At 45.5% G+C, this 26,850-nt stretch overlaps 1 protein-coding gene across 2 annotated transcripts in view; it reads left to right on the plus strand.

Annotated features, from left to right (window-relative positions):
* Window positions 1-26,850, plus strand: part of PRKAR2B (protein kinase cAMP-dependent type II regulatory subunit beta) — a 288,149-nt gene that overhangs the window by 32,418 nt on the left and 228,881 nt on the right. The window contains exon 1 of one of the 2 annotated variants that reach the window (XM_082254394.1): window positions 23,302-23,421. The exons of the other annotated variant lie outside the window; for it this stretch is intronic. Coding sequence (XP_082110520.1) covers window positions 23,367-23,421 — 55 coding nt within the window. The 5' untranslated portion in view covers window positions 23,302-23,366. Of the gene's footprint in view, window positions 1-23,301; window positions 23,422-26,850 lie in introns of those variants that run through there. 2 annotated transcript variants of the gene reach the window in all.

The raw sequence follows: 26,850 nt of genomic DNA on the forward strand, positions 1-26,850 counted from the left end.
TTACAAAATTCTATAAGGTGGACGTGCTGGCATCCGCAGATGCCTCTTTTGGCCGCAAAGTTTTGCAGGCTGCTGTTTAAGGTGGCTCTTAGTCTCCCTTGGGGGTTTTTATGGTTTTTCAGGTGGGTCTCATCTTGTTGTTCTGATGAGTCCTAGGTTGCCTGGTTGGCTATGGTTTAGCCTTGGGGACTTATTTTTCTGCTGTCTCACACCTCATTTTATGGCACTGAATGGGCACGAGGAAGGGATAGACAACCTCAAGTAACAGACACTCCACTACAATTTGGTAGACACTGAAAACCATGTTAGAAGATTGAATCTCAGAATCAGAGGCATTTCGGAATCCATCATGGACTTACAATCCACTCTGTGTCAGGAGCTCACACCTGAGATTCAAGCTGAGTGTCTGGAATTAGACATAGTGTGCTGTCTAGACGATGACCCAATAGTCCTCTGCAAGATATCCTGGTTAATTTTCACTTTAAAAAAGGTAAAAAAAAGGTACAGGAGCTACTTTGGCGCATTGGCGCATTTTTGAAGCAGAGAACAGCCCATTCAAATAAATGGTGCTGCTCCAAAAATGCGGCAAAAATAGTGCATTTGAAAACACGCTAAAACCGTGCGCTCTTCAGTCATTAGATGTTAATGGGGCCTAAAGTTGAATAATGCCCTTGCTATAAGTGTAGGCCATTTACAGCCTGACTGTAAAACTCCAAGGATGTTGCTAAGGGTGTTGCTAAGAGAGGCCCAACTGATAGTGTTCACCCACAACATCACAGGACTGAACTCTCAAACACTGAGCTCGGAGCTACTGCATCAGTAAAGAGCATGTGAGGAAGTTTCAGCTCACTCCTGTAATGGCGAAGGTGAACAGCTGGGCCTCTTTTATTCCAACATCATGGGAGTTTTCCAGTCAGATTCATGAGGTAAGTAAATTGCCTACACCTATAGCAATATTCAATTTTGGTCAAAGCAGTTTTTTCTAAAGATGTCCCTTGTCTGCATAGGCAGTTGTGTTAAAGGTGAACTATGCCTTTAAGCATATACATATGTTGTCTCTTTCCATTTCTTTCCTCTAGTTTTCTTAAGCTTCAAGCAGAGCTATGGTTATAAACAAGAAAGGGGAAGAACCTAAACATCACACAGTAATTAGAGTCGGTTCACACTAGCGCGACTTGTCAGGCGACTTGTCAGCCTGACAAGTCGCGCTCCTTCGCGGTCCATTGACCGCTACAGGACTCGTTCTAATAGGAGCGACACAAGTCACTCCGACTTAGAAAAAGGGTCCTGTACTACTTCGGGGCGCCCTCGGAGCGACTTGCATAGACTTCCATTATGTGAAGTCCCTGCAAGTCGCTCCGAAGACCTGGTGCATGGTAATGCACAAGTCGCCCCCGAAGTAGTAAGGAGTCGTGTCGCCTCAGTGTGAACCGGCTCTTAAGGTATCATCCTCTATTCCCTTTCTTGCGATTTTATCTGTACACAACACGACAGGTTGTTTTAAACATGATGTTCTAAGAGCTAGTTTATTATACTGTTTAAGTACAATATTATTTTACTAACAAAGAGATTTCACTTTTACTGGTAGTAACACACTGTAACTTAGGCTCGGTTTCCACTAGTGCGGCTACGAAGTCGTGCTACTTCTAGCACGACTTTGTAGTGAAAGTAAACTGCGGCTTCAGTGAAACTTGTCCCTCATATATAGAGGGAAGTCGCACTGAAGACTGCTCAAAAGTAGTGCACGATCTACTTTTGAAGTCGCCGCAACTGAAGCCGCGGCAGTGGAAACGGGCCCCATTGAAAACAATGGGTTTTGACTTGCTGTGCGACTTGACATGTGTCAAGTCGCACTAGTGGAAACTGAGCCTTAGACAAAAAGTGAGGGGGCACTGTAATACAATTCTATCAGAGATTCTAACCTTTCTGATTTAAAAGTACCCAGTATGAATAGAAATGTAGGAACTGCCATTGCTGATTTGCCTTTGAAGGTGTATCTCTTGGAGCTGACATCTTTATCCTTATTTCTCTGTTTCTGTGTATAAAAGCAAGCATTTTCTTATCATCACTTCACTGGTGCATGGGTGTTAAGGTTCAGTAACTCAATAGCTATTAACCACTTCTGGACCGGGGAGGATTTACACCCTTTAATGACCAGGCCATTTTTTGCGATACGGCACTGCGTTACTTTAACTGACAAATTTGGGGGCTTTTTTCCCCACAAATAGAGCTTTCTTTTGGTGGTTTTTGATCACCTGTACGATTTTTATTTTTTGCGCTATAAACAATAAAAGAGTGACAATTCTGAAAAAAAAAAAACAATATTTTTTACTTTCTGCTATAAAACATTCCCAATAAAAAAAAATAAAAAATCAAATTTTTTCATCATTTTAGACCAATTTGTATTCTGCTACATATTTTTGAAAAAAAAAAAAAATCCCAAAAAGTGTATATTGATTGGTTTGCACACAAGTTATCACGTCTAAAAACTAGGAGAACGATTTATGTCATTTTTATTTATTTTTTTTACTAGTAATGGCGGCGATCAGCAATTTTTAGCAGGACTGCGACATTTTAGCAGACAGAACAGACACCTAGCTGACATTTTTGACACTTTTGGAGGGGAGCAGTGACAATACTACAGTAATCAGTTCCAGAAATATGCACTGTTACTGTACTAATGACACTGGCAGGGAAGAGGTTAACACCAGGGGTGATCAAAGGGTTAAATGTCTTCCTAGGGGGTGCTTTCTAACTGTGGGGGGATGGGCTTGCTTACAACGGCAGACCACCTTTCTGTCTCCAAGGGTGCGATCGCAGGTGCCCAGCTGCAATCGCGGTCACCGGACCCACAAATTGTCTTCCCCTGTGGCGAATGGGCACGCGCCCCCGCTAGCGGTCCCAGGAAGCAACATACAGGTACATTGTTTTGTGGGACAGAGCCGACCTGCCGCACTATATGTACTGCTGGAGGTCGGCAAGTGGTTAAAGCATGGAAAAGGGAAACAGCCCTGGAGCCTACAAAATTTAAACCCAAGTCAGCAATGACAGCAACCATATTTCATCTTGACAAGTTCCATTTAAATACTTTTAGAACAGCTACTGCCTGATTGTGCTTCCTGGTTTCTCCTGTGTTATATTAGAAATTGCCTGTATTTAGATTAAGCAGGATTTAGAACTTGCAGTATTAAAGTAATTCTAAAGGGAAAAAATGCAAAAAATAAAAATATAAATTACCATGTCATACATACCTACAATGGTTTTGCACAGTGCAGCCCGGATCCTCCTCTTCTTTCCCCCTTCCCCCTGTGTGACCCTATAGCAATCCACTTGCTATGGGTGACACCTGTGTGGGCTTGCTCCTAAGCCGAACTCTGTGCATGCACTGACACACACAGCATGGCTTAGTTCCTTTCCCCCATCTCTCTCACTGGCTGTGATTAACAACAACAGGAGCAATTGGCTTCCGCTGCTGCCTCGATCTCCAGTGAGGAGTTACAGAGTGGAGAGAGCTGTTGCTCTGAAGTACAGTGCTGGATCGAATTTGAGCTCAGGAAAGTATAAGGGGGGGGGGGGCTGCAAAAAAAAGCTTTTTTTCTCTTTCGTTCATTGATAGACACAGCTCCTGTTCTTCATAGCCATTGGGTTATACTGCCCCCTACAGGAGTAGTACACTTTTTTTCTACCTAGTCAGGAATAAGGACCTAATTCCTTGCTGGGATCTCTGGTCCTGGCAAATTTTTTCTTTTTAGATAGACTTTTTTTCTCCTGGATTTTTCCTGTGAGATCTACAATCAACTGCCAGACTGGGCAACGGGCTGAATAATCTAGATCCAGTGGTCACCCCAGTCTGCTCAGCGAGCGCGCGCAGACCTCAGCTCCATGCTAGGTTGGCTGTGACATAGCTCCACTAGACGGGGGATGGCCTGCGAGTTAAATGCCTTGCGAGGTCGCATACGACTGTGTCTTGCCCCCAGTCGCAGTGTTCCTCCTGGCTAACGACCCCCCATTGTGATGGAGAGGGGTTCTGTCTTGAGCGGTGCCCACCTGGTTCCTGGTATGTTGAGTAGCTGTCCCCCTGTCTCCCCCTGGAGGGTGTTGGGGTGGACGTGGGCTCCTCGGGATGGTCGGACCCCCAGGTTCCCCTCCTTCGCGTCAGGCACACCCCTTTCATCTGTACCCCATCCTACCCCCCTCCACTTAACTGGGGGTGTATGGGTGGTCTGGTCCACCTCCTGGGGTGGAGGCAGGGCGCTATACTGGCGATGAGGGCTGGGGGGTGTGCCACCAGCGACCGGACGATCAGCTGTGCAGGGGGGTGAACCTGGTGGGGGCTCCTGCCTGGGTCTGTCCTTGAGGCCTGGGGATCCTTCCTCTTGGTGCCGTGTGGGGCTGCTTTTTTGTTGTAACCTATGTGTTTCTATGCATGGCGGCCATGTTTGTGTAGTCCGGTGGCCATTTTGCGGTGGTGTGCCATTGAAAATAGAGGCAGCCATGACAGTGGAGCCCTCTGGGTGGCGATTTCGGCGCTGGGAGCCCCTCCTCATCCCCTGGTGCTGACTCCTGGATCTTTTTACTTCCTGATTGCAGTGAAGATAATCCTGGTGGCTGCAGGTGCCTGTTTCTGTTGTTCTGCTCCACATTTGCAACTGCGCACGAAGATTTTGTATCTGTGCTTAATACCCTAAAGATGAAGGACGCAGCTAAAGTTGTGACGGAAGCGCAGGTTCCCTTTGGCACTCACAAGCCATCCAGAGCAGCAAAGGTGTTTCCTTTCCCCGCCTATTTTGACAAAATTGTCGCTAAATAGTGGGGATAACCAAAGTGTCCCCTTGGGGTCTCTAAGTGATTTCCTAGGCGTTACCTCTATGAGGAGCCCCTTATTAAGAAGTGGACTCTTCCACCGGTGGTGGACCCTCCGGTTTGGACCCTCTGATTGAACAAGGTAACCATGATTCTGGTTGAAAACTCCCCAGCCTTTGAGGATCTGGCTGACAGGAAGGTGGAGGCTGTGACCCGCAATATGTACATCTTTTGGCCGCAAGGTTTTGCAGGTTGCTGTTTAGAGGACCTAATCCTCTTTGAGGGTGTATTGTTTTTTTTCAGGTGGGCTCCAGTTGTTTTGGTTGAGCTCCTGTTGCCAGGTTGGCTACTGTTTAGCCTTAGGAATTTGTTTTGCTGTTCCCACCCCTCATCTTTAACACTGCTGTGTCCATCAATGAACGAAAGAAAAATGGGATTTTTGACTTACCGTAAAATCCATTTCTCTGATGTTCATTGACGGACACAGCACCCACCCCTCTGTGGGGTTGTAATTCTTCTCACACTGCTTGTAACTAAACTGAGTACCTATAGCAGGGAGAGGGAGTATACCCCCTGGGACTGCCCATAGGCGTAGCCAGATTCTTTTTCTGCTTAGTGTCCTACTCTAGTAGGGGGCAGTATAATCCAGTGGCTATGAAGATCAGGAGCTGTGTCTGTCAATAAACATCAGAGAAATGGATTTTACGGTAAGTCAAAAGTCCAATTTTTTTTTGGTCCTGGCCAAAATAAGGAAAGAAAATCTATTCAAACCGCTATACTGACATTTTAAAATAGAGAAATTAAACCCATACAATTGAAATGGTATAAAAACAAACTGGACTCTTTTTATGAAGCTCTATCCTAAAACACTTCTATTTAGCTAAACATAAATTTCAATTTCTCTTTGTGAAAGTGCTAATCATTATGTCGAATATATATTTTGAACTTATTTTTTTTCCTGGATATTTATGAAATATAATGCAGATTATATCCAGCCAGTGGGTAGAGATTTACACCCCTTTTCCCCATATTTCCTTTTTTCCATTGTTATAAAAACCTGTTTAGAGCTCAATAGCACAAGTTGCCAGAGGAGTGACTCATTACTTAACCTCTGTGTCACAAACCTGGGTGGAGGCCGAAATGATGAAAGGACTTCCTTGCGGCTCTGGTCCAAACACACCTGAATGATGGTGCAAAGCTCAGGGTAGCACGGTTGCCAGAGTCCTGGAAAGTAGAGATAGTCTGCAGAGATAGTGATCGAGTAGACAGGGCATGGTGCATGTAAGTGGGTAGATGTGGTCTGGAAGCTGAGCCAAGGTCATACACGGTTAGTTGACTGGAAGAAGAGATGTGGTCAAGAGCCAAGGCAGGGTCATACACAGGAAGGCAGCTGTTAGCAGAAGCAGGGCCAAGAGACAAGCCCAGGTCATGCGCAGGTAGACAGCAGGTAGCAGAGGCATGGCCAACAGACAAGCCTGGGTGATGCACTGGTATGCAACTGATAACAGAAGCAGGATCTAGCTCAATAAGCTGAAGTCATACATGGAGATCAGACAGAAGCGAGGTCAAGCAGCAAGCTGAGGTCATAAGGCATTACATTACATAAGGAATTACCCAGGGACAAGCTGAGTCAGCAACAGATAGTCAAGCAATAGGAAAAACAGGAACAAGGACCACAAGTAGCTCAAGGTCAACCAGCGATTATCAGACACCATTCCTTCCTTTAAACAGGTCGCTTGGCACTGGTTCTGAGGTTTGGTATTCAGCAATGCGTGGATGTGCGCCGATGTGCCAGCATGAGAGCCTACGCAGGTTACTAGCAGGGATTCCTTCTCTGCATGCTGGTGTATGCACACTTCCATTAGCATCCTGAACTCTGTTGTGCATTTTACAGTATATGGAAAACAAATTATATATATAATATATATATATAAATAATATAAACAAGGTAACTTACAAATGTGACTTTTTACAAACAACCAATAAAAGTAGCAAATAATATATATATATATATATATATATATATATATATATATATATATATATATATATATATATATATACAGTGCCTTGCGAAAGTATTCAGCCCCCTTGAACTTTTCGACCTTTTGCCACATTTCAGGCTACAAACATAAAGATATAAAACTGTTTTTTTTTTGTGAAGAATCAACAACTGGTGGGGCACAATCATGAAGTGGAACAAAATTTATTGGATATTTCAAACTTTGTTAACAAATAAAAAACTGAAAAATTGGGCATGCAAAATTATTCAGCCCCTTTACTTTCAGTGCAGCAAACTCTCTCCAGAAGTTCAGTGAGGATCTCTGAATGATCCAATGTTTACCTAAATGACTAATGATGATAAATAGAATCCACCTGTGTGTAATCAAGTCTCTGTATAAATGCACCTGCACTGTGATAGTCTCAGAGGTCCGTTTAAAGCGCAGAGAGCATCATGAAGAACAAGGAACACACCAGGCAGGTCCGAGATACTGTTGTGGAGAAGTTTAAAGCCAGATTTGGATACAAAAAGATTTCCCAAACTTTAAACATCCCAAGGAGCACTGTGCAAGCGATAATATTGAAATGGAAGGAGTATCAGACCACTGCAAATATACGAAGACCTGGCCGTCCCTCTAAACTTTCAGCTCATACAAGGAGAAGACTGATCAGAGATCTACAGCTGAGGTGGGAGACTCTGTCCATAGGACAACAATCAATCGTATACTGCACAAATCTGGCCTTTATGGAAGAGTGGCAAGAATAAAGCCATTTCTTAAAGATATCCATAAAAAGTGTTGTTTAAAGTTTGCCACAAGCCACCTGGGAGACACACCAAACATGTGGAAGAAGGTGCTCTGGTCAGATGAAACCAAAATCAAACTTTTTGGCAACAATGCAAAATGTTATGTTTGGCGTAAAAGCAACACAGCTCATCACCCTGAACACACCATCCCCACTGTCAAACATGGTGGTGGCAGCATCATGGTTTGGGCCTGCTTTTCTTCAGCAGGGACAGTGAAGATGGTTAAAATTGATGGGAAGATGGATGGAGCCAAAAACAGGACCATTCTGGAAGAAAACCTTATGGAGTCTGCAAAAGACCTGAGACTGGGATGGAGATTTGTCTTCCAACAAGACAATGATCCAAAACATAAAGCAAAATCTACAATGGAATAGTTCACAAATAAACATATCCAGGTGTTAGAATGGCCAAGTCAAAGTCCAGACCTGAATCCAATTGAGAATCTGTAGAAAGAACTGAAAACTGCTGTTCACAAACGCTCTCCATCCAACCTCACTGAGCTCCAGCTGTTTTGCAAGGAGGAATGGGCAAAAATTTCAGTCTCTCGATGTGCAAAACTGATAGAGACATACCCCAAGCGACTTACAGCTGTAATCGCAGCAAAAGGTGGCGCTACAAAGTATTAACTTAAGGGGGCTGAATAATTTTGCACGCCCAATTTATCAGTTTTTTATTTGTTAAAAAAGTTTGAAATATCCAATAAATTTTGTTCCACTTCATGATTGTGTCCCGCTTGTTGATTCTTCACAAAAAATTACATCACGCCTTTGACAACGTCTAGGATGACGAAACGCGTCAGTCACGTATGACACACGTAAGCACGCTTCCGCCGCGGCCATCTTTGTTATTCCATGCTGTTTTCAATCAAACATTATGTGATTACCTGTCTTTTCTTTACCAATACATTGTTTTTTGGACGTATTACACTATTGGACTCCCCTTTGTTTTTGCATGAGGTACTTATGAAGGAGCTGGGGATGCTTTATATTCGATAAGTTTACATCCAGTTCGATATAAGGAGTTCATGGAGGCTGATGATTAGTGTTTGCTGAGCTGACCCCTGTTGTATATGCCTGATTGACCTTTCATAAGTTTGAATGTCCACCTCAGCTGGTAAGAGTACCCCGGTCATTTACATCACGGTGGTGGATTATTACTCTGCAGTGGGAGCGGCTTCCTATCATCACTTATCCTTCATTTACCTTAGAGACTGTTTAATGCCAGGACTCTCTTGCTTTTTATATGTACAAGCCATGTTTATTCATGTCTGCATAGGACATTAACCTGTATCATCTATGTACATATATTTAGTTCTCATTATTATGCTAGGCGCTGCACTTTTTTATTACTTGCATTTACGGATATGGTTTTCTGTTGTGCTGGCTGCCGTTTTTCTTGATTTATTTTTTTTCATCTGTTTTTTTCTGAGCACTCATATGCTTATAATTAGTCAGTGAATTTATTCATTTGTTCATCTTGGGACTAGCACGGTTTTTTGCCTCTATCCTTTGATATCCCTCTAGTGCACACTTTTCTCAAACCAGAGCACTAAGTGTCATTGCTCTCTGCTGTCTTGTTCCTCTGCTATCTGTATGAGTCACTTCTGACAAGTTTTCCTGATACCAAAAGGTAAAAAGGTGACAGGGGAGGGAGCTCCAGCACACAGCCTGTGATTCACAGCCTCAGCTCTGTTCCTGTGTGCTTTGTGAAGGGGGGTGTGTCCCTTCCCACCAATCAGCTCCCAGAGCTCTCCTCACTGAGCTCTGCAGAGTGTAACTTTAGCTCACTAAAAGCTCAGACAAGCTATATAATTTCTAGACTTTGAACTGATGTAGAGTAGAGAGGGCAGTGGATAAAGAGGAACAACTTATGTAGGAGGATTTGTTTCATCTCTGTGTATCACGTGAGGCCAGTCACTTCACTGCATACATGTAAGGGTTTATGGCCACATTAAAGTTTCATTAAAACTTTGTTTTTTTTTATTTTAAAATAACAAACATGGTATACTTACCTGCTCTGTGCAATGGCTTTGCACAGAGCACCCCCGATCCTCCTCTTCTGGGGTCCCCTGCCAGCACTTCTGGCTCCTCCTCTTCAGTGAGTGTCCCCATATGAAGCTGCTTCTGGGGGCACTCGTGCGGGCTCACTCCCAAGCTGCCTTTTCTACACTCATTGACACAGACAGTGCAACCCACCCCTACCCTACATCTCACTCCCTCGTCACAGAATTTTGTTGACAATAGCAGGAGACAATGGTAAAAATGTAAAAAAAACCTAGGGCTTTAGAACCACTTTAAGCTTTATATCAAATTTAAAATACATAAAAAAGGCAGCAATGCAAAAGGATTAACACAAGAAAAAACATATCTGTGACTTTCAGTTCAGATAATTAAATATTCTTTACCAAAGATATACCCAAGCCAATAAAGTCCTCCCCTTTAAAAAGATGACTCATTGCTTTGTGTTTTTCTGATGTTCCTTTCCTAAATATTCTTTCCTTAACTAGTTCTGGACTGGAAGGATTTGCCCCCTCAATAACCAGGCCATTTTTTTGCGATTCGGCACTGCGTTACTTTAATGGAAAATTGCACGGTCGTTCAACACTGTACCAAAATAATGTGATGTCCTTTTTTTCCCCACAAATAGAGCTTTCTTTTGGTGGTAATTGATCACCTGTGCAATTTTTATTTTTTGCTCTATAAACAAAAAAAGAGCGACAATTCTGAAGAAAAAAAAAAAACAATATTTTTTACATTCTGCTATATAAAATCCCCAAAAACAAAAAAACAATAAAAAAATCTAAATTTCTCTTACGTCCTCCGACAGTCGCCGCCTCTTCATATTCGTCACATATGGGGTATTAGACTTTGCTCTGAAGGAGTAGCTAGGCAACAGAATATGTTAACATTAAAGCTTTTAACATATCCCACCCTCAAGGGGTGGTCCCCTCAGTCAATACCCTCCTACTTCCTGCAACCATAGGAAGGAACCAATGTCTAGCTTGTCAGGAGTGGCTGGGGCTTTGTGCCCCAGACTCTTTCTTATTTTTTGATTTTTTGTTTGAGTTTTCTCTCTACCTTTACTTAGCTGTTCTTTTTGTCAGCATTAGTTAGTTCTTCTGATGAAGAGGATCATGCGGGCTGGGTCTCGGGCTGATCCCCCTGGTCGCAGGTCGTGGGTCAGTGGCTTCCCAGCCTGCCATCGAGCGTTCAGCCAGGTAACGCTCCTGGCACAGTGAACGACCCATCCCTGTTCGGTGCAGGGATGATTGGTGAGGTGGCTACCTCACTGGACGCTGTGCGGTTTCTTAACCCCCATTTTGTGCGTCTTGTATGCGACTCTCCCTGCCTCATGTGCAGCGGCTTGTTCGCCTGTGCGGGTCCCCCACTCCATTGTGAGGTAAGTGTATCTATGTGGGGACCTGTCTGTCTGGGGGGGTGTCAGTCTGGGACTGTGTAACCTGCCTCTGTTCTCACTGTTTGTCTCCCTATCACTCGGCTGCATGCTGTGGGCTGCAAGGGGGGGGGGAGCTGTGTGACACTATGCGTGTCAGCTTTGTCAGTGTGAGAAGCTGTGTGCTGTGGGGCATGTTTTGTGGCATGTTTGGGCACTATACAGCGATCGCTGCGGCGATCTACTATGTTTTTTATATATGGCTAAAATGTGTGCATTACTGTACTGTGGAGCGGCGGTTTCGGCGCCAAACGGCGCCATTTTGCCTACACTCGCTCCGGCCGCATGTTCTACATGCATGGCGGCCATTTTCTTGTAGCCTCCCATAGGCTTTCATAGAGCGCCCTGGTCACATCACTTCCTCTTCTCCTGGGTACACCGATCGAGGCAGCAGCAGCAGCGAGGGTCTCCTCAGGTTATATCCTTCTTATCCATTGCCTGTGTCAGTTTTATTGTCCCTGTGGGGGTCTCATTGTGCTTGTGTGTGGTGCGGTGGGCTGCGCTCGCCGCGCTTGTTAAGGGGGCAGTTAACCCTTTATTATCCGGCATTTTGATATTGGGGCAATGGATTCTCAGGAGGGCAAATTTCCTACCGCCTTGGTGGATAGCCAGGGGACCGCTGTTTCCCCCCCAGGGGGGGATTTAGCCACTATTGTGGCTGGCCTTGCTGCTCAGGTGCAGATGCTGGTGGCTGCTCAATCTACCAAGAGACCCAGAGTTTCTCTTTCCTCTGATTCTGAGGGTGAAGGTGATGGGGCTGTTATGGCGGGGGTCTCCTTATCGGGGTCCCGCTCCTCCCTGGATCTAGTGGGGTCCGAGGTGGAGGCTGAAGTTGAAGGGGTTGATAATTCTCCCCCTGGCTCGCCTGAAGAGCTTGCAATCATGGATGAATTGATTGCTTCCATAAAACAAACGCTGCGTTTGCAGGATGAAGTGTGTCCCCCGCTGCCTTGGCGGCTTATGGGACGCAGAGAAAACGCAGGACGCCGCAGGTTTTTCCCTGCAATGATGATTTTCAGCGCGCTGTTAAGGAACAATGGCGCAATCTACGCAAACCTTTTGCTGTGCCAAGTAGGTTCAAGCTGCGTTATCCTTTCTCGCCTTACACTGATGAACGGTGGTGTGTGCCACCCCCGGTGGATCACGCAATTGCGGTTTTAAACAAATCTACTGCGATTCCTGCAGAGGATTCCCCGGTGTTCCGTGATGCCACGGATAGGAGATTGGAGTCTCTTGCCCGTCATACTTACTCTATTACGGGTTCTATGCTTAAGGCTCTGTTTGCCTCTCTCATGGCGGCCCAGGCTGTCGCAAGTTGGACGCAGATGCTTAGGCGCGTCCTAGTGGCCGATTCGGCCTCGCCGGCGACCCTGGATATGGTGGATCAAATCCACCAGGGTGTCATGTATCTGTGTGATGCGGACTTGGACTTAGTTCCGTTGGCTGCACGTGTGCACAGCGTGGCGGTGTTGTCTCGCCGCCTGGTTTGGTTGAAGTGTTGGTCGGTGGACCAATCTTCACGTAAGACCTTAGCCAATCTGCCTTATGATGGGTCTCGCCTTTTTGGGGAGTCCTTGGATGTGTTGATTAAGGGGATCACCGGAGGTAAGAGCACTCTCTTGCCCCATTTCCCCAAGGCTAAGGGGGCTTCTGGGAAGAAGCATGCTAATTTTCGGCCCCCTCAGGGGTCCTTTCGTGCCTTTCGGTCGCACTACAAGGGCAAACCGTTCAAAGGTCAAGGCTCTCAAAAGAAGCCCTGGTCTGGGAAACAGAAGTCCGGTCAGTCCGGATCCGCAGCCCATAACAGTGCGGTCTGAAGGGGCGCCCTCACCCAGTTTTGGGGTGGGGGGACGCTTGCTCGGTTTTCTTCAACCCTGGTTGGCCCGCGTGCGGGACAGATGGGTTCAGGAGATCGTTCGATCTGGTTACAAGATCGAGTTTCTCTCTCGGCCGGAGAGCAGATTTTTTCCCTCAAATCTTCAGCTGTCTCCAGAGCGTTTACGGGACCTGCACCTGGCGGTGCGGGACCTGAGGGCTCAGGGAGTGGTGGTTCCGGTGCCTCATCGGGACAGATTTCGGGGGTTTTATTCCAATCTGTTCACCGTGCCCAGGAAGGAGGGCAAGGTTCGTCCAATTCTGGACTTGAAGGCTCTGAACCGCTCTGTGCGGGTTCGCAAGTTCCGCATGGAATCCCTGCGGTCGGTGGTGGCTGTCCTGGTTCCGGGGGAATTCATGGCCTCCATCGATTTGAAGGATGCGTATCTTCACATCCCCATTTTCGAGGGTCACCAGCGGTACCTTCGATTCGCCATTGCGGAGGATCACTACCAGTTTGTGGCGTTGCCTTTTGGTCTCGCCTCGGCTCCGCGGGTTTTCACCAAGGTGCTTGCACCGGTTCTGGCATTATTGAGAGCCCAGGGCATTTCTGTCCTGGGGTATCTGGACGACATTCTGGTTCGGTCTGCGACCAGCCAGGGTCTGGAGGAGGACCTGTCTGTCACGATGCAAACTCTGCAGGAGTTTGGTTGGACGATAAATTTTCCAAAGTCGACACTGAGTCCGTCGGTTCGTCTTCCCTACCTGGGAATGATCCTGGACTCGGTGCAGGCGAAGGTCTTCCTGCCGGAAGACAAACTCAGAACTCTTCAGGAGGAAGTCAGGTCCCTCCGGGACGTTCCGCTCTCGTCTCTGCGGACGTGCATGAGATGTCTGGGATTGATGGTCTCGGCCTTCGAGGCGATTCCCTTCGCCCAGTTTCACTTGCGGGGTATCTCCAAGCAGAGATCCTGTCCATGTGGGACGGGCGTCCGCAATCTCTGGATCTCCAAATCTCGTTGAGTCATCGCACCAGAAGAGACCTTCTGTGGTGGCTCCAGTCCCCGATGGTGTCCGGGGGCAAGTCGTTTCGTCCTATCTCGTGGACGGTGATCACCACGGATGCCAGCCTGTCGGGCTGGGGTGGTGTTCTGGGCGTTCTGTCCGCCCAAGGAACTTGGTCGGAGGGGGAGTCCTCCCTTCCGATCAACATTCTGGAATTGCGTGCGATAAATCTCTGTCTTCATCGCTGGACAGACCGGCTGCAGGGCTGCCCGGTTCGGGTGCAGACGGACAATGCCACGGCGGTGGCCTACATCAACCACCAAGGGGGCACCAGGAGTGCCCGAGCGGCTCGAGAAGTGGCCGACATTCTGACTTGGGCCGAGACTCATGTCCCGGCGATAACGGCGGTGCACATTCCGGGGGTGGAGAACTGGCAGGCGGACTATCTGAGTCGCCAGACCCTGGATCAGGGGGAATGGTCTATCCACCCGGCTGTCTTCCAGATATTGTGCGCGAAGTGGGGTCTTCCAGATGTGGACCTGTTGGCGTCTCGTCTCAACAACAAGGTGAGGAGGTTCGTGGCAAGGACGCGCGACCCTCGGGCAGACGCGTCGGACGCGTTAGTGGCCCCGTGGCATCAGTACAAGCTGATGTACGCGTTTCCACCGATTCAGTTGCTGTCCAGGTTCCTTCGCAGGTTATACTTGGAACGCAGCACGGTGATTCTTGTGGTACCGGACTGGCCTCGCCGGTCCTGGTACGCAGACCTCGTGAATCTGGCGGTCGACGCCCCGTGGCGTCTACCTCTTCGAGACGATCTCCTGTCTCAAGGGCCGATATACCATCCTGCTTTACAGTCGCTGGCTTTGACGGCCTGGCTGTTGAGACCGAGGTCCTGAAGGAGAAGGGTCTCTCCCCGGAGGTCGTTCATACCTTGATCAACGCGAGGAAGTCTTCCTCGGGGAAGGTTTACTACCGTACTTGGAAGGCCTATTTTGCCTGGTGTGAGTCCAGGGGGTTTTCACCCCGCACGTACTCGGTTTCCCGAGTGCTGTCCTTCCTTCAAACAGGTGTCGATCAGCGTTTGGCGCTGGCTACGATAAAGGGTCAGGGGTCTGCGCTGGCCGTTCTGTTTCAACGTCCCGTGGCTTCCAACTCCTTGGTTGGCACTTTTGTTCAGGGAGTGCGGCATCTGGTTCCTCCTAGGAGGGATCCTCTGCCCCCTTGGGACTTGAATCTCGTTTTATCTGTGTTACAACGTGCTCCTTTTGAACAGATCAGGGAGCTCTCGTTGTCTATGTTGTCCAAAAAGGTCGCCTTTTTGGTTGCGATCACTTCGGCTCGCAGAGTGTCAGAGCTGGCGGCTTTGTCCTGCAAGTCTCCGTATCTGGTTGTTCATTTGGATAAGGTGGTCTTGCGACCTAATCCTTCTTTTCTTCCGAAGCGAGTTTCGGAATTCCATCTTAATGAGGATATTGTCTTGCCTTCGCTGTGCGCGAAGCCTAAACATCCACAGGAGGTGAGGCTACATTCTTTGGATGTTGTTCGGGCGATAAGGGTTTACCTTAAATCGACTGAGTCTTTTTGAAAGACGGACTCCTTGTTTGTTCTTCCAGAGGGTCCTCGGAAGGGCATGGCGGCATCTACCATCGCCAAATGGATCAGGCAGACCATTGAACAGGCGTATGCCTTGCAGGGGAAGGTTCCCCCTGTGCCTGTGAAGGCGCACTCTACTAGATCTCTGAGTACGTCTTGGGCCTGTCGTCATGGGGCTTCTGTAGCCCAGGTGTGTAAGGCGGCGACCTGGTCGACCGTGCACACTTTCACAAAATTCTACAAAGTAGATGTTCAGGCATCGGCGGATGCTTCCTGTGGCCGCAAGGTTCTTAGTGCGGCAATTCCCTAGGGTCCCTTGTTGGGGACCTCTGGCTGTTGGGATAAGTTTTTTATCCCCTGGTTCTTTGTCTTTTCCTGGGTTGTTGCTCCTGTTGAGCAATTATTTTTTCCTGTAGCCCAGCTGGTTTCCTTCCTTTGGTAAGGTTCCTTTCTTTGATGCGGAGACTGCGTTGCCTTTCGGCGCGGATGCGTTTCCCATCCCTCATGTTTGCACTGCTTTGGGACGTCCCCATATGTGACGAATATGAAGAGGCGGCGACTGTCGGAGGACGTAAGAGAAAACGGAATTTTTGTAAAATCTTACCTGTAAAATTCCTTTCTCTGAGTCCTCCGACAGTCGCCGCCCCCGCCCCTCTTTTGGGGTTTGGTTGTATACTCTACTGCTATTCCACTGAAACTGAGATATGGTTGCAGGAAGTAGGAGGGTATTGACTGAGGGGACCACCCCTTGAGGGTGGGATATGTTAAAAGCTTTAATGTTAACATATTCTGTTGCCTAGCTACTCCTTCGGAGCAAAGTCTAATACCCCATATGTGACGAATATGAAGAGGCGGCGACTGTCGGAGGACTCAGAGAAAGGAATTTTACAGGTAAGATTTTACAAAAATTCAGTTTTTTCATCTTTTTGGGCCAATTTGTATTCTGCTACATATTTTTGGTAAAATAAAAAAAAAATCTCCATAAGCGTGTTTTGATTGGTTTGCGCAAAAGTTATTGCGTCTACAAACTAGAGGAAAGATTTAGATCATTTTTATTTTTTTTAGCGGGACATTGCGGCAGACAGATCAGACCCCTAACTGACATTTTTGATACACTTTTCGGGGGACCAGTGACATTACTACAGTAATCAGTGCTAAAAATATGCACTGTTACTGTAATAATGACACTGCAGGGAAGGGGTTAACCTAGGGGTGATCAAAGGTTATTTGTGAGCCTAGGAGAGTGTTTTCTAACTGCGGGGGGGAGGGGGTGTGGCTTGTGAAATGATCATAGAGACCTATGATCCTATATAGAAGGTTCACAGGCTCTCTGTGATAATTTCAGAGAGAACAACGGCCAGCTGTGTTTACAACAGCTGACTGTCTTTCTCTCTCAGTGGGGAGCAATCGCGGGTGTCTGGCGGCAATTGCCGCCGCCGGTCCCATGAATCAGCATCCCCACTGCCTAGTGGGGACAGGAGCGTGCCCCCGGCAGTGCGCACTCGCCCCCAGGAGAATTCAAGCGAACCAACGTACCCCTACGAAGTCAGCGCCCAATAGGCTTAGACGTAACGCGTATAGGGGGCGGAGCCTTCCCTGCTGCTCGGTGTATCCTCTCAGCTGTGCGATCTCATTGCTACAAGCATGACTCCAAGTGGCTGTTTGTGAGTATATTGATTTTAATAAACGGCTGTTACCAGCTTATCCGCACGGAGAGCATTAGATTTCTTTTTGCTTCTTTGCTTATGTTGTGATCTCTATGTGCCCTGTGTGAAAGCGGCACCATCGCTGTTACCTTGTCCCTGTGCATCCGTCTGAGACCTCCTTACCATTTGGCGACATCTGCCTGTGACCCCGGAGGGGTAAAAAAGCTGTTTTTGACTCAGTGTTCTGGGTCAAATCTTAAGGTGAGAGGCTTTGATCTCTGTTGGCGGTGGAGTGAAGCACAATATCATATATTAATCACGTCTGTGGTGGCCAGTATTGGAATGCACCTATTTATGGACATTTAATTTCATGATTTTGAGTGTATGCACATATTGATTTATTGACTTAATTATTTTTTGATTTTTTTTTGTGTGATATTGGGAAACACTTATGATTAAGTCCCGGTTCAGACTAGGGCGACCTGTGAGGTGACCTGGTCGCCTCACAGGTCGCCGCAGGTCGCCTCCCATAGGGAAGCTGCGGGCCCGTTCTAATAGGAGCGACACAAGTCGCTCCGACCTAGAAAAAGGGTCCGGAGCTTCTTTGGGGCGACCAGGAGGCGACCCCCATAGACTTCAAAGTTATGAAGTCCGTGGCGGCCGCTCCGAGGTCGCGGCGCGCTGCTCGCACCGCGACCTCGGAGGTCGCGGTGCGAAGTAGCGTCGCCCCTATGTGAACGGGGCCTTAAGGTCATTGAGTTTGCTTATTATTTACACATATTGTCATTATACATATAATTTTTTGTTTTTGACATATTCACTATTCATTTTTCTGACGCAGCACCTGTTTGTTTTGAATTACTTATATTGTGGAAGTGTATAACACTATCTGGTGGTGGCTGCCGGATATTTCAAAAAATCTTTTTCTATTTATTTCACATATCTGCGCTGATAGCTTTTTTGCACATTCCTTGCACTACATAGTTGAAGGTAAATCTAAAGTAAATCAAACATAGTGTGTATCCAGCTTAAGGCCCCTTTCACACAGGCGGACCGTTCAGATCTGCCTGTCCATTTTTTTGGTTGATCTAAACGGTCCCCCTAATGCATCCCTATGGGGCAAGGGGCATTGGATGTCAGCGGATCCGTTCAATCTCGATGGATGGAAACCCTATTTTCCATCCGTCCAGCTGATCGGATCAGATGGCAACGGACCGACGGTCCGTTCCCATCCGATTTCCCCATAGAGATGCATGGGGATCTGATAGCTGTGTCTCCGCACACAGCGCGGAGACACAGCTGTCATCCTCCTGCTCAGCGGGGTATCGGCGGATCGATCCCCCGTTGAAAAAAACGGACTCCGTCCTACGGACGGAGTGTGTGAAAGGGGCCTAAGGCAAACAAACAGCACACGGAATATAACTAAATTAATTCCTAAGTAAAAAAACAAATACATTTGAAAGAATACAATGCCTTTAACACATTGAGCACAATAAAATAAGCATTCCCCAGTAAAGTATTAGTTAGAAATATTACCCTAGCACTTGCAATGCAAATTTCAAACTGCTGACTCCTGCTCTCCCTGATCTTTCGGACTTCCCAGGAAAGAGTTAACAGTGGACAGTGCAGTCTCCAGTCAGCTTGTTTACTTGGAGAAAGGAGGAGCAAGGAAGTGTCTTGCCATCCTTGGCTACAGGGTCATGTGTTTTCAATGGGACTTTCAAGGTGCCAAAACAAAAAACATTTTCAAGGGTTCTTCAAAAAGTTTCTGCACTTTTTTTTACTCTTTTTATTAAGAATTTCAAAAACAATTTATACTAATTTTACTAAACTGCTTGCCAGACAGACTAGTCACATGACACTCTCAAACACGACCAACTGCTACTCCTCCCACCTTCACAGTTTCCAATGAAAATATAAAGGTGCAGAAATATTTTGAAGACCCCTTGTACTTCAGTTCTCATTACCAACAATGACATCTGTCTAAATGTGAAGACAGCTTTAACCTACAGTCAAGAAAGGAATCTGTACTGTTTTCTTTACTTATTTTTTTTTTTTTTTTTACAAATTTTGATTAAAGATCTATGTTGTCTGACCTGAAAAAAAAATCTATGTTGTCTTTGTACAATAAGATTAATTTGTTTTATATTTATTGTGAAGAATATGTTTTTTGTTTTGGCACCTCAAAAGTGCCATGTTTCTCATATTTCTTGGTCATACGTTCTGTATATATGGGATGTGTTGCCTTTTGGCCTTCCCTCCGCCCATTATATGTATGTATTGATGCATGCAGACACAACTAGGGAGACACAACTCTAGTCCCTACATGCAAGAATTGCTTCTTAGTACATGCTTACATGCATTCTCAGTAAATAATTACATCAGATGCTGAAAGTGCTTAAAAAATATGAGGGTTTAATATCACTTTAGGACATCCACATGGCACATTTTTTATACATACACCCCTTTGTATCAAAACGCCCATTACATTTTTACTGCAAAGCCTTTAAGTTAGTATCCATAAAAGAAAAAGGCTTCCCTCCCCACTTTAGTGGTCATTGAGAAAAAAAGGCCGTTACATCGGTCAGTGGGCAGATTGCCCTGTTACATTGAATATCCCTTACAACATGAGCGCTCAACCTGTGGCCCCCAGCTGTTGTGGAACTACAAGTCCTATGAGGCATTGCAAGGCTGACATTTAGAAGCATGACTCCCAAAGGCAGAGGATGAGACTTGTAGTTCCTGCAAAAGCTGGAGGACCATAGGTTGAGCACCGATGCCTTACATTGTTGGGTCAGGGAAGTATGCCCCCTTATAGACTAAAATATAACTGGTGTCAAAGGTTACTTATTTGAGAGAGGAGAAGAGAAGTTCAGTTGATCTGGTGCTGCTGGCTCTGTCAAATTACGTTGGTCCCAAAACTTTAAGAGCCGGTTCACACTGCCACGACCTGTCAGGCGACTTGGTCGCCTGACAAGTAGCGCTCCATTCTGTGCAATGGAACCATTCTAATCAGAGCGACTCAAGTCGCTCCGACTTAGAAAAAGGATCCTGCACTAATTGGGGGCGACTTCGGAACGGCTTGCATTGACTTCTATTAGAGAAGTAATTTACAAGCCACCATGAAGTCGTGCTGCACGGGCGGCTTCAAAGTCGGGGCAACTTTGAGTCGCCCCAGTGTGAACTGGCTCTGAAGGTGAACTCAGGAATTACCCAATGTTCACTGCTTAAGGAATCTTTCAAAGGAGGTAAAAGGAGTTTGAAAAAAAACAACCCCATATATTCACCCCCATGCTGCAACATTGGTGTGATGCTGCATCTGTCCTATGTCATCTCTACAACTGAGAACTGAGCAATCAACTTTTGGTCTGCTCAGAGTGGAGAGCAATAACTGTCAGTCAGCGCTCTTTTCTCTGCTCTTCTAGTGTTCACTGTAGTGCTGGACAGGGGAGCGGGCAGGCACAGGCAGCTGGATCATTATTGGAGCAGTTCTGCCACATCAGCTGATAGAGGCCAAAAGCCCACTATTAGCTGACTCTGGGACAAAGAAGAGCAAAACTAAATGTACTCCTGTGACCCACAAGAGAAGAATGGTCTAAAAAGCTTTGCCCGTGCTTCTCTTTTAAGGACTCTACTCTGGTAATTGCGCAGTCATTCAACGCTGTACCCAAACAAAATTTATACCCAATTTGTACCCAAACAAGATAATTTTCACACAAATGAAGCTTTCTTTGGTGGTATTTTATCACCACTTGTTTTTTTTTTTAAATCTTTTGCGCTAAAAATGAAAAAAGATTAAAACGCATGAAAAACATTTTTTTTTTACTTTCTGCTATAAAACAAACATATCCAATAACTTTTTTTTTAATTGAATTTCTTTCTAAATGTTGGCCAAAATGTATTCTGCTACATGTCTCTTGTAAAAAAAAAAAAAAAAAAAACCCCAGTAGGTGTATATTGATTGGTTTGCATGAAAGTTGTAGCATCTACAAACTATATTATGTATATATTGGACTTTTTTTTTTTTATACTAGTAATGGTGATCAGCAACTTATAATGGGGCTGCGATAGTGCATCAAGCAATCTGACACTAAAGCCCCGTACACACGTGTCGAAAATTGGCAGGGAATTTTCGGCCAACGTCCGATCTGCCGATTTTCGGCTTGTTAGTATGATGCTTCCGACAAACCAACTCCGACTTTTCGGCAGAAAAAAATCTGGTGTGCAGACTATAAAATTTTTGTTGGCTGTCAACATAACGGCCGATTTTCGTGTAGTCAGTACAGATTTCGACAGGGAAAAATCTGATGAGCAAGTCTGGGCATGCTCAGATAAGAAAGAACACAAAGAAAGCAAACCAACACATGACATCACTTCTGAAGTAGAATTTTGTTGGCCGAGAAAATTCGTGTGCAGTCTAGGCACATTCCAACCAACAAAACACAACTTGGACAAAAGTCGGACGATCGTTCGGCCGATAATCGTTGCGTGTGTACGAGGCATAACTGATGCTGGGGAAGGGGGGGGAGGGGAACTGACTGACATCACCAGTGACACCAATACAGTGATCAGTGCTAATAATATACACTGTCGCTGTACTAATGACACTGGCTGGGAAGGGGTTAAACATCTAGGGCGATCAAGGGGTTAAATGTGTGCCTAACAATGTGTGCTGATTGTTAAGGCCCGTACATACGTGCAGATTGTGAGCCGAAAAGATTCGGCTGAAGACCGATCGGCCGATTTTCGGCTTGTTAGTATGATGCTTCCGACAGCCGACAGCGCACTTTCGGCCGAAAAGAATCTGTCGTGCAAGCATTAAAATTTTTGTATGCCGACACCAGAGCGGCCGATTATTCGCCAGTCAATACAGAATTCGGCCGACAGACAGCAGATTAGCAAGACTGGGCATGCTCAGAAAAGAAAAAACACAGGGAAAGTTAACCATCACATGACATCACTTCTGCAGTCGGCTGTAGTCGGCGGACAAAATTCTTGTGCAGTCTTTTGCACTTTTCAACAGACCCCGACAGCCCGGGGACAAAAGACGGCCGATCTTTCGTCCGACGATCTGCACGTGTGTACGGGGCATTACTAAATGTCTCTGTTTCTTATCCCTGCTTTGCCTCGTGCACTGTGGGGCTGAAGGGGAATGTGCAATCAGCTTAAGGGCTCTTTCACACGGGCGGTCCGATCAGATCCGCCTGTCAGTTTTTTAGGCGGATCTGATCGGATCCTCCATGCAGCTCTATGGGGCAGCGGGTGTCAGCGGAGGTCACCTCCGCTGAAACCCGCTGCCATCCGCATCCGATCCTGTGCTGAAATCTGGACGGATGGAAACCCTATTTTTCCATCCGTTCAGTAATCGGATCGGAGGGGATCTGATGAGAGCGGACAAGCGGTCCGCTCTCCTCCGATCCCCCATAGAGGGCAGCGGGTGCTGAGACACCTCCCTCTCCGCTCTGCAAGCGGAGACGGAGCTGTCATTCGCCCGGCTCAGCGGGGATCGCGGATCGATCCCCGCTGAGCAACACGGATCCGCCTGCGGAGGCGGACGTGTGAAAGAGCCCTAATAGAAGGGGAAGGTAATTGAAGGCAATGATCAGACCCAGTCCAATTAGTAAGCAAAAGATGGGGAAGTGACTCTGATAATTTTATCGTTTCTTTTCCCCAATGTCCCAAAGGTCAAAGGCAGTTACAAGTTGCAAATGTTTGGTTTTAGTCAATAAAAGGTCCATTATTTGCTTATCTGTAGTCAGGCATCTTTCTTGTTATGATTTGATATTAAAACCATCCAACTACTGGAAAATTGTTATGTAGGCTAATGGACCTGATTTTAAAACACACAATCCCTACAGGATGCAGAGTGTCCAGGCAACACAAATGATCTATAAGCCTATGGTTATTGATGTGTAACTTGAGTTCTCCTTGACTAAAAATACACTTTGGAACAGAGAAACGCAGAGCAAGCCGCACATGACAGTTTCTGCTTTACAGTAAGACAGGAAGATTCTGCAAGCTTCAATTTGCATCCGACTTGTCATTCCACGGGGTATATAATTAATGAAAATCCTTGGCCTAGGATTGGCTGAGGAGTATGAGTCTGGTGGCTCTAGACACAGTTATGTTTGGTTACGTCACACTCCAGGCTGGGCAAAACCTGACGCTGACATTGAAGAGGAAAAAAAGAGTGATGATCATGCCAGGGGAATCAATGCTTTTGTCCCTTTGCATTGTTGAAAATGACTGCTAAATCTGGAATTAACAATGTGAAGAAGGGAACGACGTCTGGCAATGGTAAGTACTGTCTGCAATCTGAAACAGCTCAGAAGTCTGGTGTTATCCCAAACAAAATATTATTTAGTCATTTACCAGTTTTCACTTTGTGCACAGTTTAGGTGATTTAGCTAGTGTCACAGAATCTTACACGTTATTGTTACATAAGCATTTGTTAGAATATTATTTTGCTTCAGTGCTTCACAAATGTTAGCAGAGCTGCAAGATTAGAGATGAATTATTCTAATCAATGGAAAGACTGGCATTACTGAGCTTTGTTCAGCACCTCTTTCAGTCTGAGGTCAAAGGTGACACAAGAATGATCACCTAAAAACAAATTTCTGCAAAAATAAGGTAAATTTGTGGGGTAGCATTTCATGTTTTGTTTGCTTTAATAAGTGATTTACTAAAGTACTTTTTTTATCCTCGCCTGTGATCACTTCAGATAACCAGTCAAGTACAGGGTGATGAGTTTATTTGGGGTGAGCACAGACTAGGATGAAAATCACTACTTTAGTAATTCAGCATCATTGTGTTATGCTTGTGTTTAATCAATAAGGCAAGAACATTATAGAACAATATGCAGAATCAAGTGAGATTGAATAGCTTTGTTTGGTTCTGTATATTGTTTTAATGCTGTATTGTTAAATTATTGAAAGTGCTGATAGTCCTTTAAGTATTAGTTACTATTATAGGTCAAATGAGTGAATGCTACATTTGGATTGCTGTTTCTTCTATTGCAACCGTCTTTTTGGTGCTGTGGGTGTTTCCTTAAAATAGATACAATTAGATGTTTTCAAAGAAAGGACTTCTAAGTATCCCTTCTATTTTTCCTAGGACACAGATTTTGCTGCCTTTACCAGGAAACCATTTATAGTTATTTAGTGTATTTTGTTAGTACTGATAGTGTTCCAATAGTACAGACAGCATTTTACTCACATGGACACTCACACATAATCACACATATAGACATACGATGCGCAAAGTGTTAGAGCTTAAATGTTATCTTCCATGCAATATAGATTATAGTTGATATACTGTGTGCTTTAGCACAGCAAATATCTATTTTTTACATTGTTTTGAAAAATAGTTCCCCATTTTAACTGGTCATCAAAATAGTCTTGTGGCCTCACCTTTAGGCATGGCCAGATTTCTCAATAGCCAATATAGGCAGGGCTGTCACAGGTGGCTCACTGCTCAGGGTTTTCTGTCTGTTAAGCCCCGTACACACGCACAGATCGTCGTCATACAAACGTCGGCGGACGAAAGATCTGCCGATTGTACGCGTGTTAGTATGGTGCCTCCGACAGATGTCTGCGCACAATCCACGGACAAGAGTCTTTCTTGCAAACATGAAAATTTTTGTCTGCAGACACCAGAACGGACGATTGTTCGCCTGTCAGTACAGAAATCAGCCGACAGACCGCAGATTTGCAAGACTGGGCATGCTCAGAAAATAAAAAACACAGGGAAAGTTAACCATTACATGACATCACTTCTGCAGTCAGCTGAAGTCTGCGGACAAAATTCTTGTGCTGTCCTTGTGCTGTCTTTGCACTTTTCAACAGACACCGACATCCCGGGGAGAAAAGACGAACATTTGTATGACGACGATCTGTGCGTGTGTACGGGGCTTTAGGCCTCTTTCACACGGACTTTTCGATCCGGTCCGCCTGTCAGTTTTTCAGGCGGATCTGATCTGATGCTCCATGCACCCCTATGGAGCAGCGGATGTCAGTGGTGACATCTCTGCTGACATCCGCCGCTATCCGATCCAATCAGTCTATGAAGTCCAGACAGATGGAAATCCTATTTTCCATCCAACTGGAGGATCGAATCGGATAGGATCAGATGAAAACGTATAGGCGATCTGTTTTCATTCGATCTCCCATAGAGGAGAGCAGGGATCTAACAGGTCTGTCTTTGCAAAGTAAGTGGTGACGGACCTGTCATCCGCTTGCTCAGTGGGGATCGGCGGATCGATCCCCGCTGAGCAAAACGGAGTCCGCCAGGCGGAAAGCCCGTGTTAAAGAACCCTAACACAGTCCCATGTATGATTTAGGTGATTGTAGCCATATTAGTCAATTGTTTTTGTCCCATGTAGGAGAAAAGTTTCCAGACTGCCACCCATCATTTTCAGTTTAATCCACTTGGGGTTTTTTTTTGGTGGAATAATGTGTTGTGTTACAGTTCCTCCATTCTGACACCTTTCATTTATAAATAAACTGCTAGCAGTTGGGTGAAAGTTTCCCTGACCATTAGCTAGTCATTGTAATTAGGTGTTCTGATATAATCCCTGGTTGGAATGTGCCTAGACTGCACACAAATTTTCTCGCCCGACAAAATTCTACTTCAGAAGTGATGTCATGTGTTGGTTTGCTTTCTTTGTGATCTTTCTTCTATGAGCATGCCCAGTCTTGCTCGTTAGATTTTTCTCTGTCGAAATCTGTACTGACTGACGTAAATCGGCCGTGTTTTGACGGCGGACAAAAATTTTATAGCCTGCACACCAGATTTTTTCGGCCGAAAAGTCGGAGTCGGTTGTCCGAAGCATCATACTAACAAGCCGAAAATCGGCCGATCGGACGTTGGACGAAAATTCCCTGCCGATTTTCAACGCGTGTGTACGAGGCTTTAGTGTGATATGAAGGCTGGCCAGTTGACTAGCAAAAGGAAGGCAGAACATTATTTATTTCAGGTACTTTTTAGCGCCCTTAATTTACGCAGCGCTTTACATATGTATTATACATTCACATTAGTCCCTGCCCTCAAGGAGTTTACAGTCTAAGGTCCCTAAATCACATTCATACATACATATACTAGGACGAAATCTAGACAGGAGTCAATTAACCTACCAGCATGTCTTTGGAGTGTGGGGGGAAACCTACACAGGCAGAACATGCAAACTCCATTCAGGTAGTGCACAAACTAATGACCCTAGTGCTGTCAGAACATAGCCCAAAACAGTAGACTAATTGAAGCAAAAATCTTCTTTTGCTCCTAAGGCACCTCATATGGATGATAGGTAGAATCATCCAGGTTTTTCATCAATCCTAGAAGCAAAACTAATAGGAGACATAATATTCAAATATCCAAAAAGAAAAATTTGATTTTTAGAATTATACACAGTCTTCTCACAATGCAAATTGTAAAGTGTAATCTACATGTCTTACAGACAAGTACTATTGTCTAAATTATAGGGAAATAAAACATTTTTTATTAGAAATTATTAAAGTAAATAGACTAAAACATATGTTGTTTAATAAGCTAAATCCAGGAACAATAAAGGTGACTCATTGAACTGTAGCAAAATGCTCTATTTTTGCAAAGGTTTAGAAAATGGGACGATATACAGAAAAACTCTGTGAAGCAGTATTGTACATAATGCAAAATGTCAATATGTAACTCTTTACTGGAATTGACCTTTTGCAAGGTAAAGCATTACATTAC

Source organism: Pelophylax lessonae (genome assembly GCF_965119305.1).
Source record: "Pelophylax lessonae genome assembly, chromosome: 4".
Taxonomy (NCBI): Eukaryota; Metazoa; Chordata; class Amphibia; order Anura; family Ranidae; genus Pelophylax; species Pelophylax lessonae.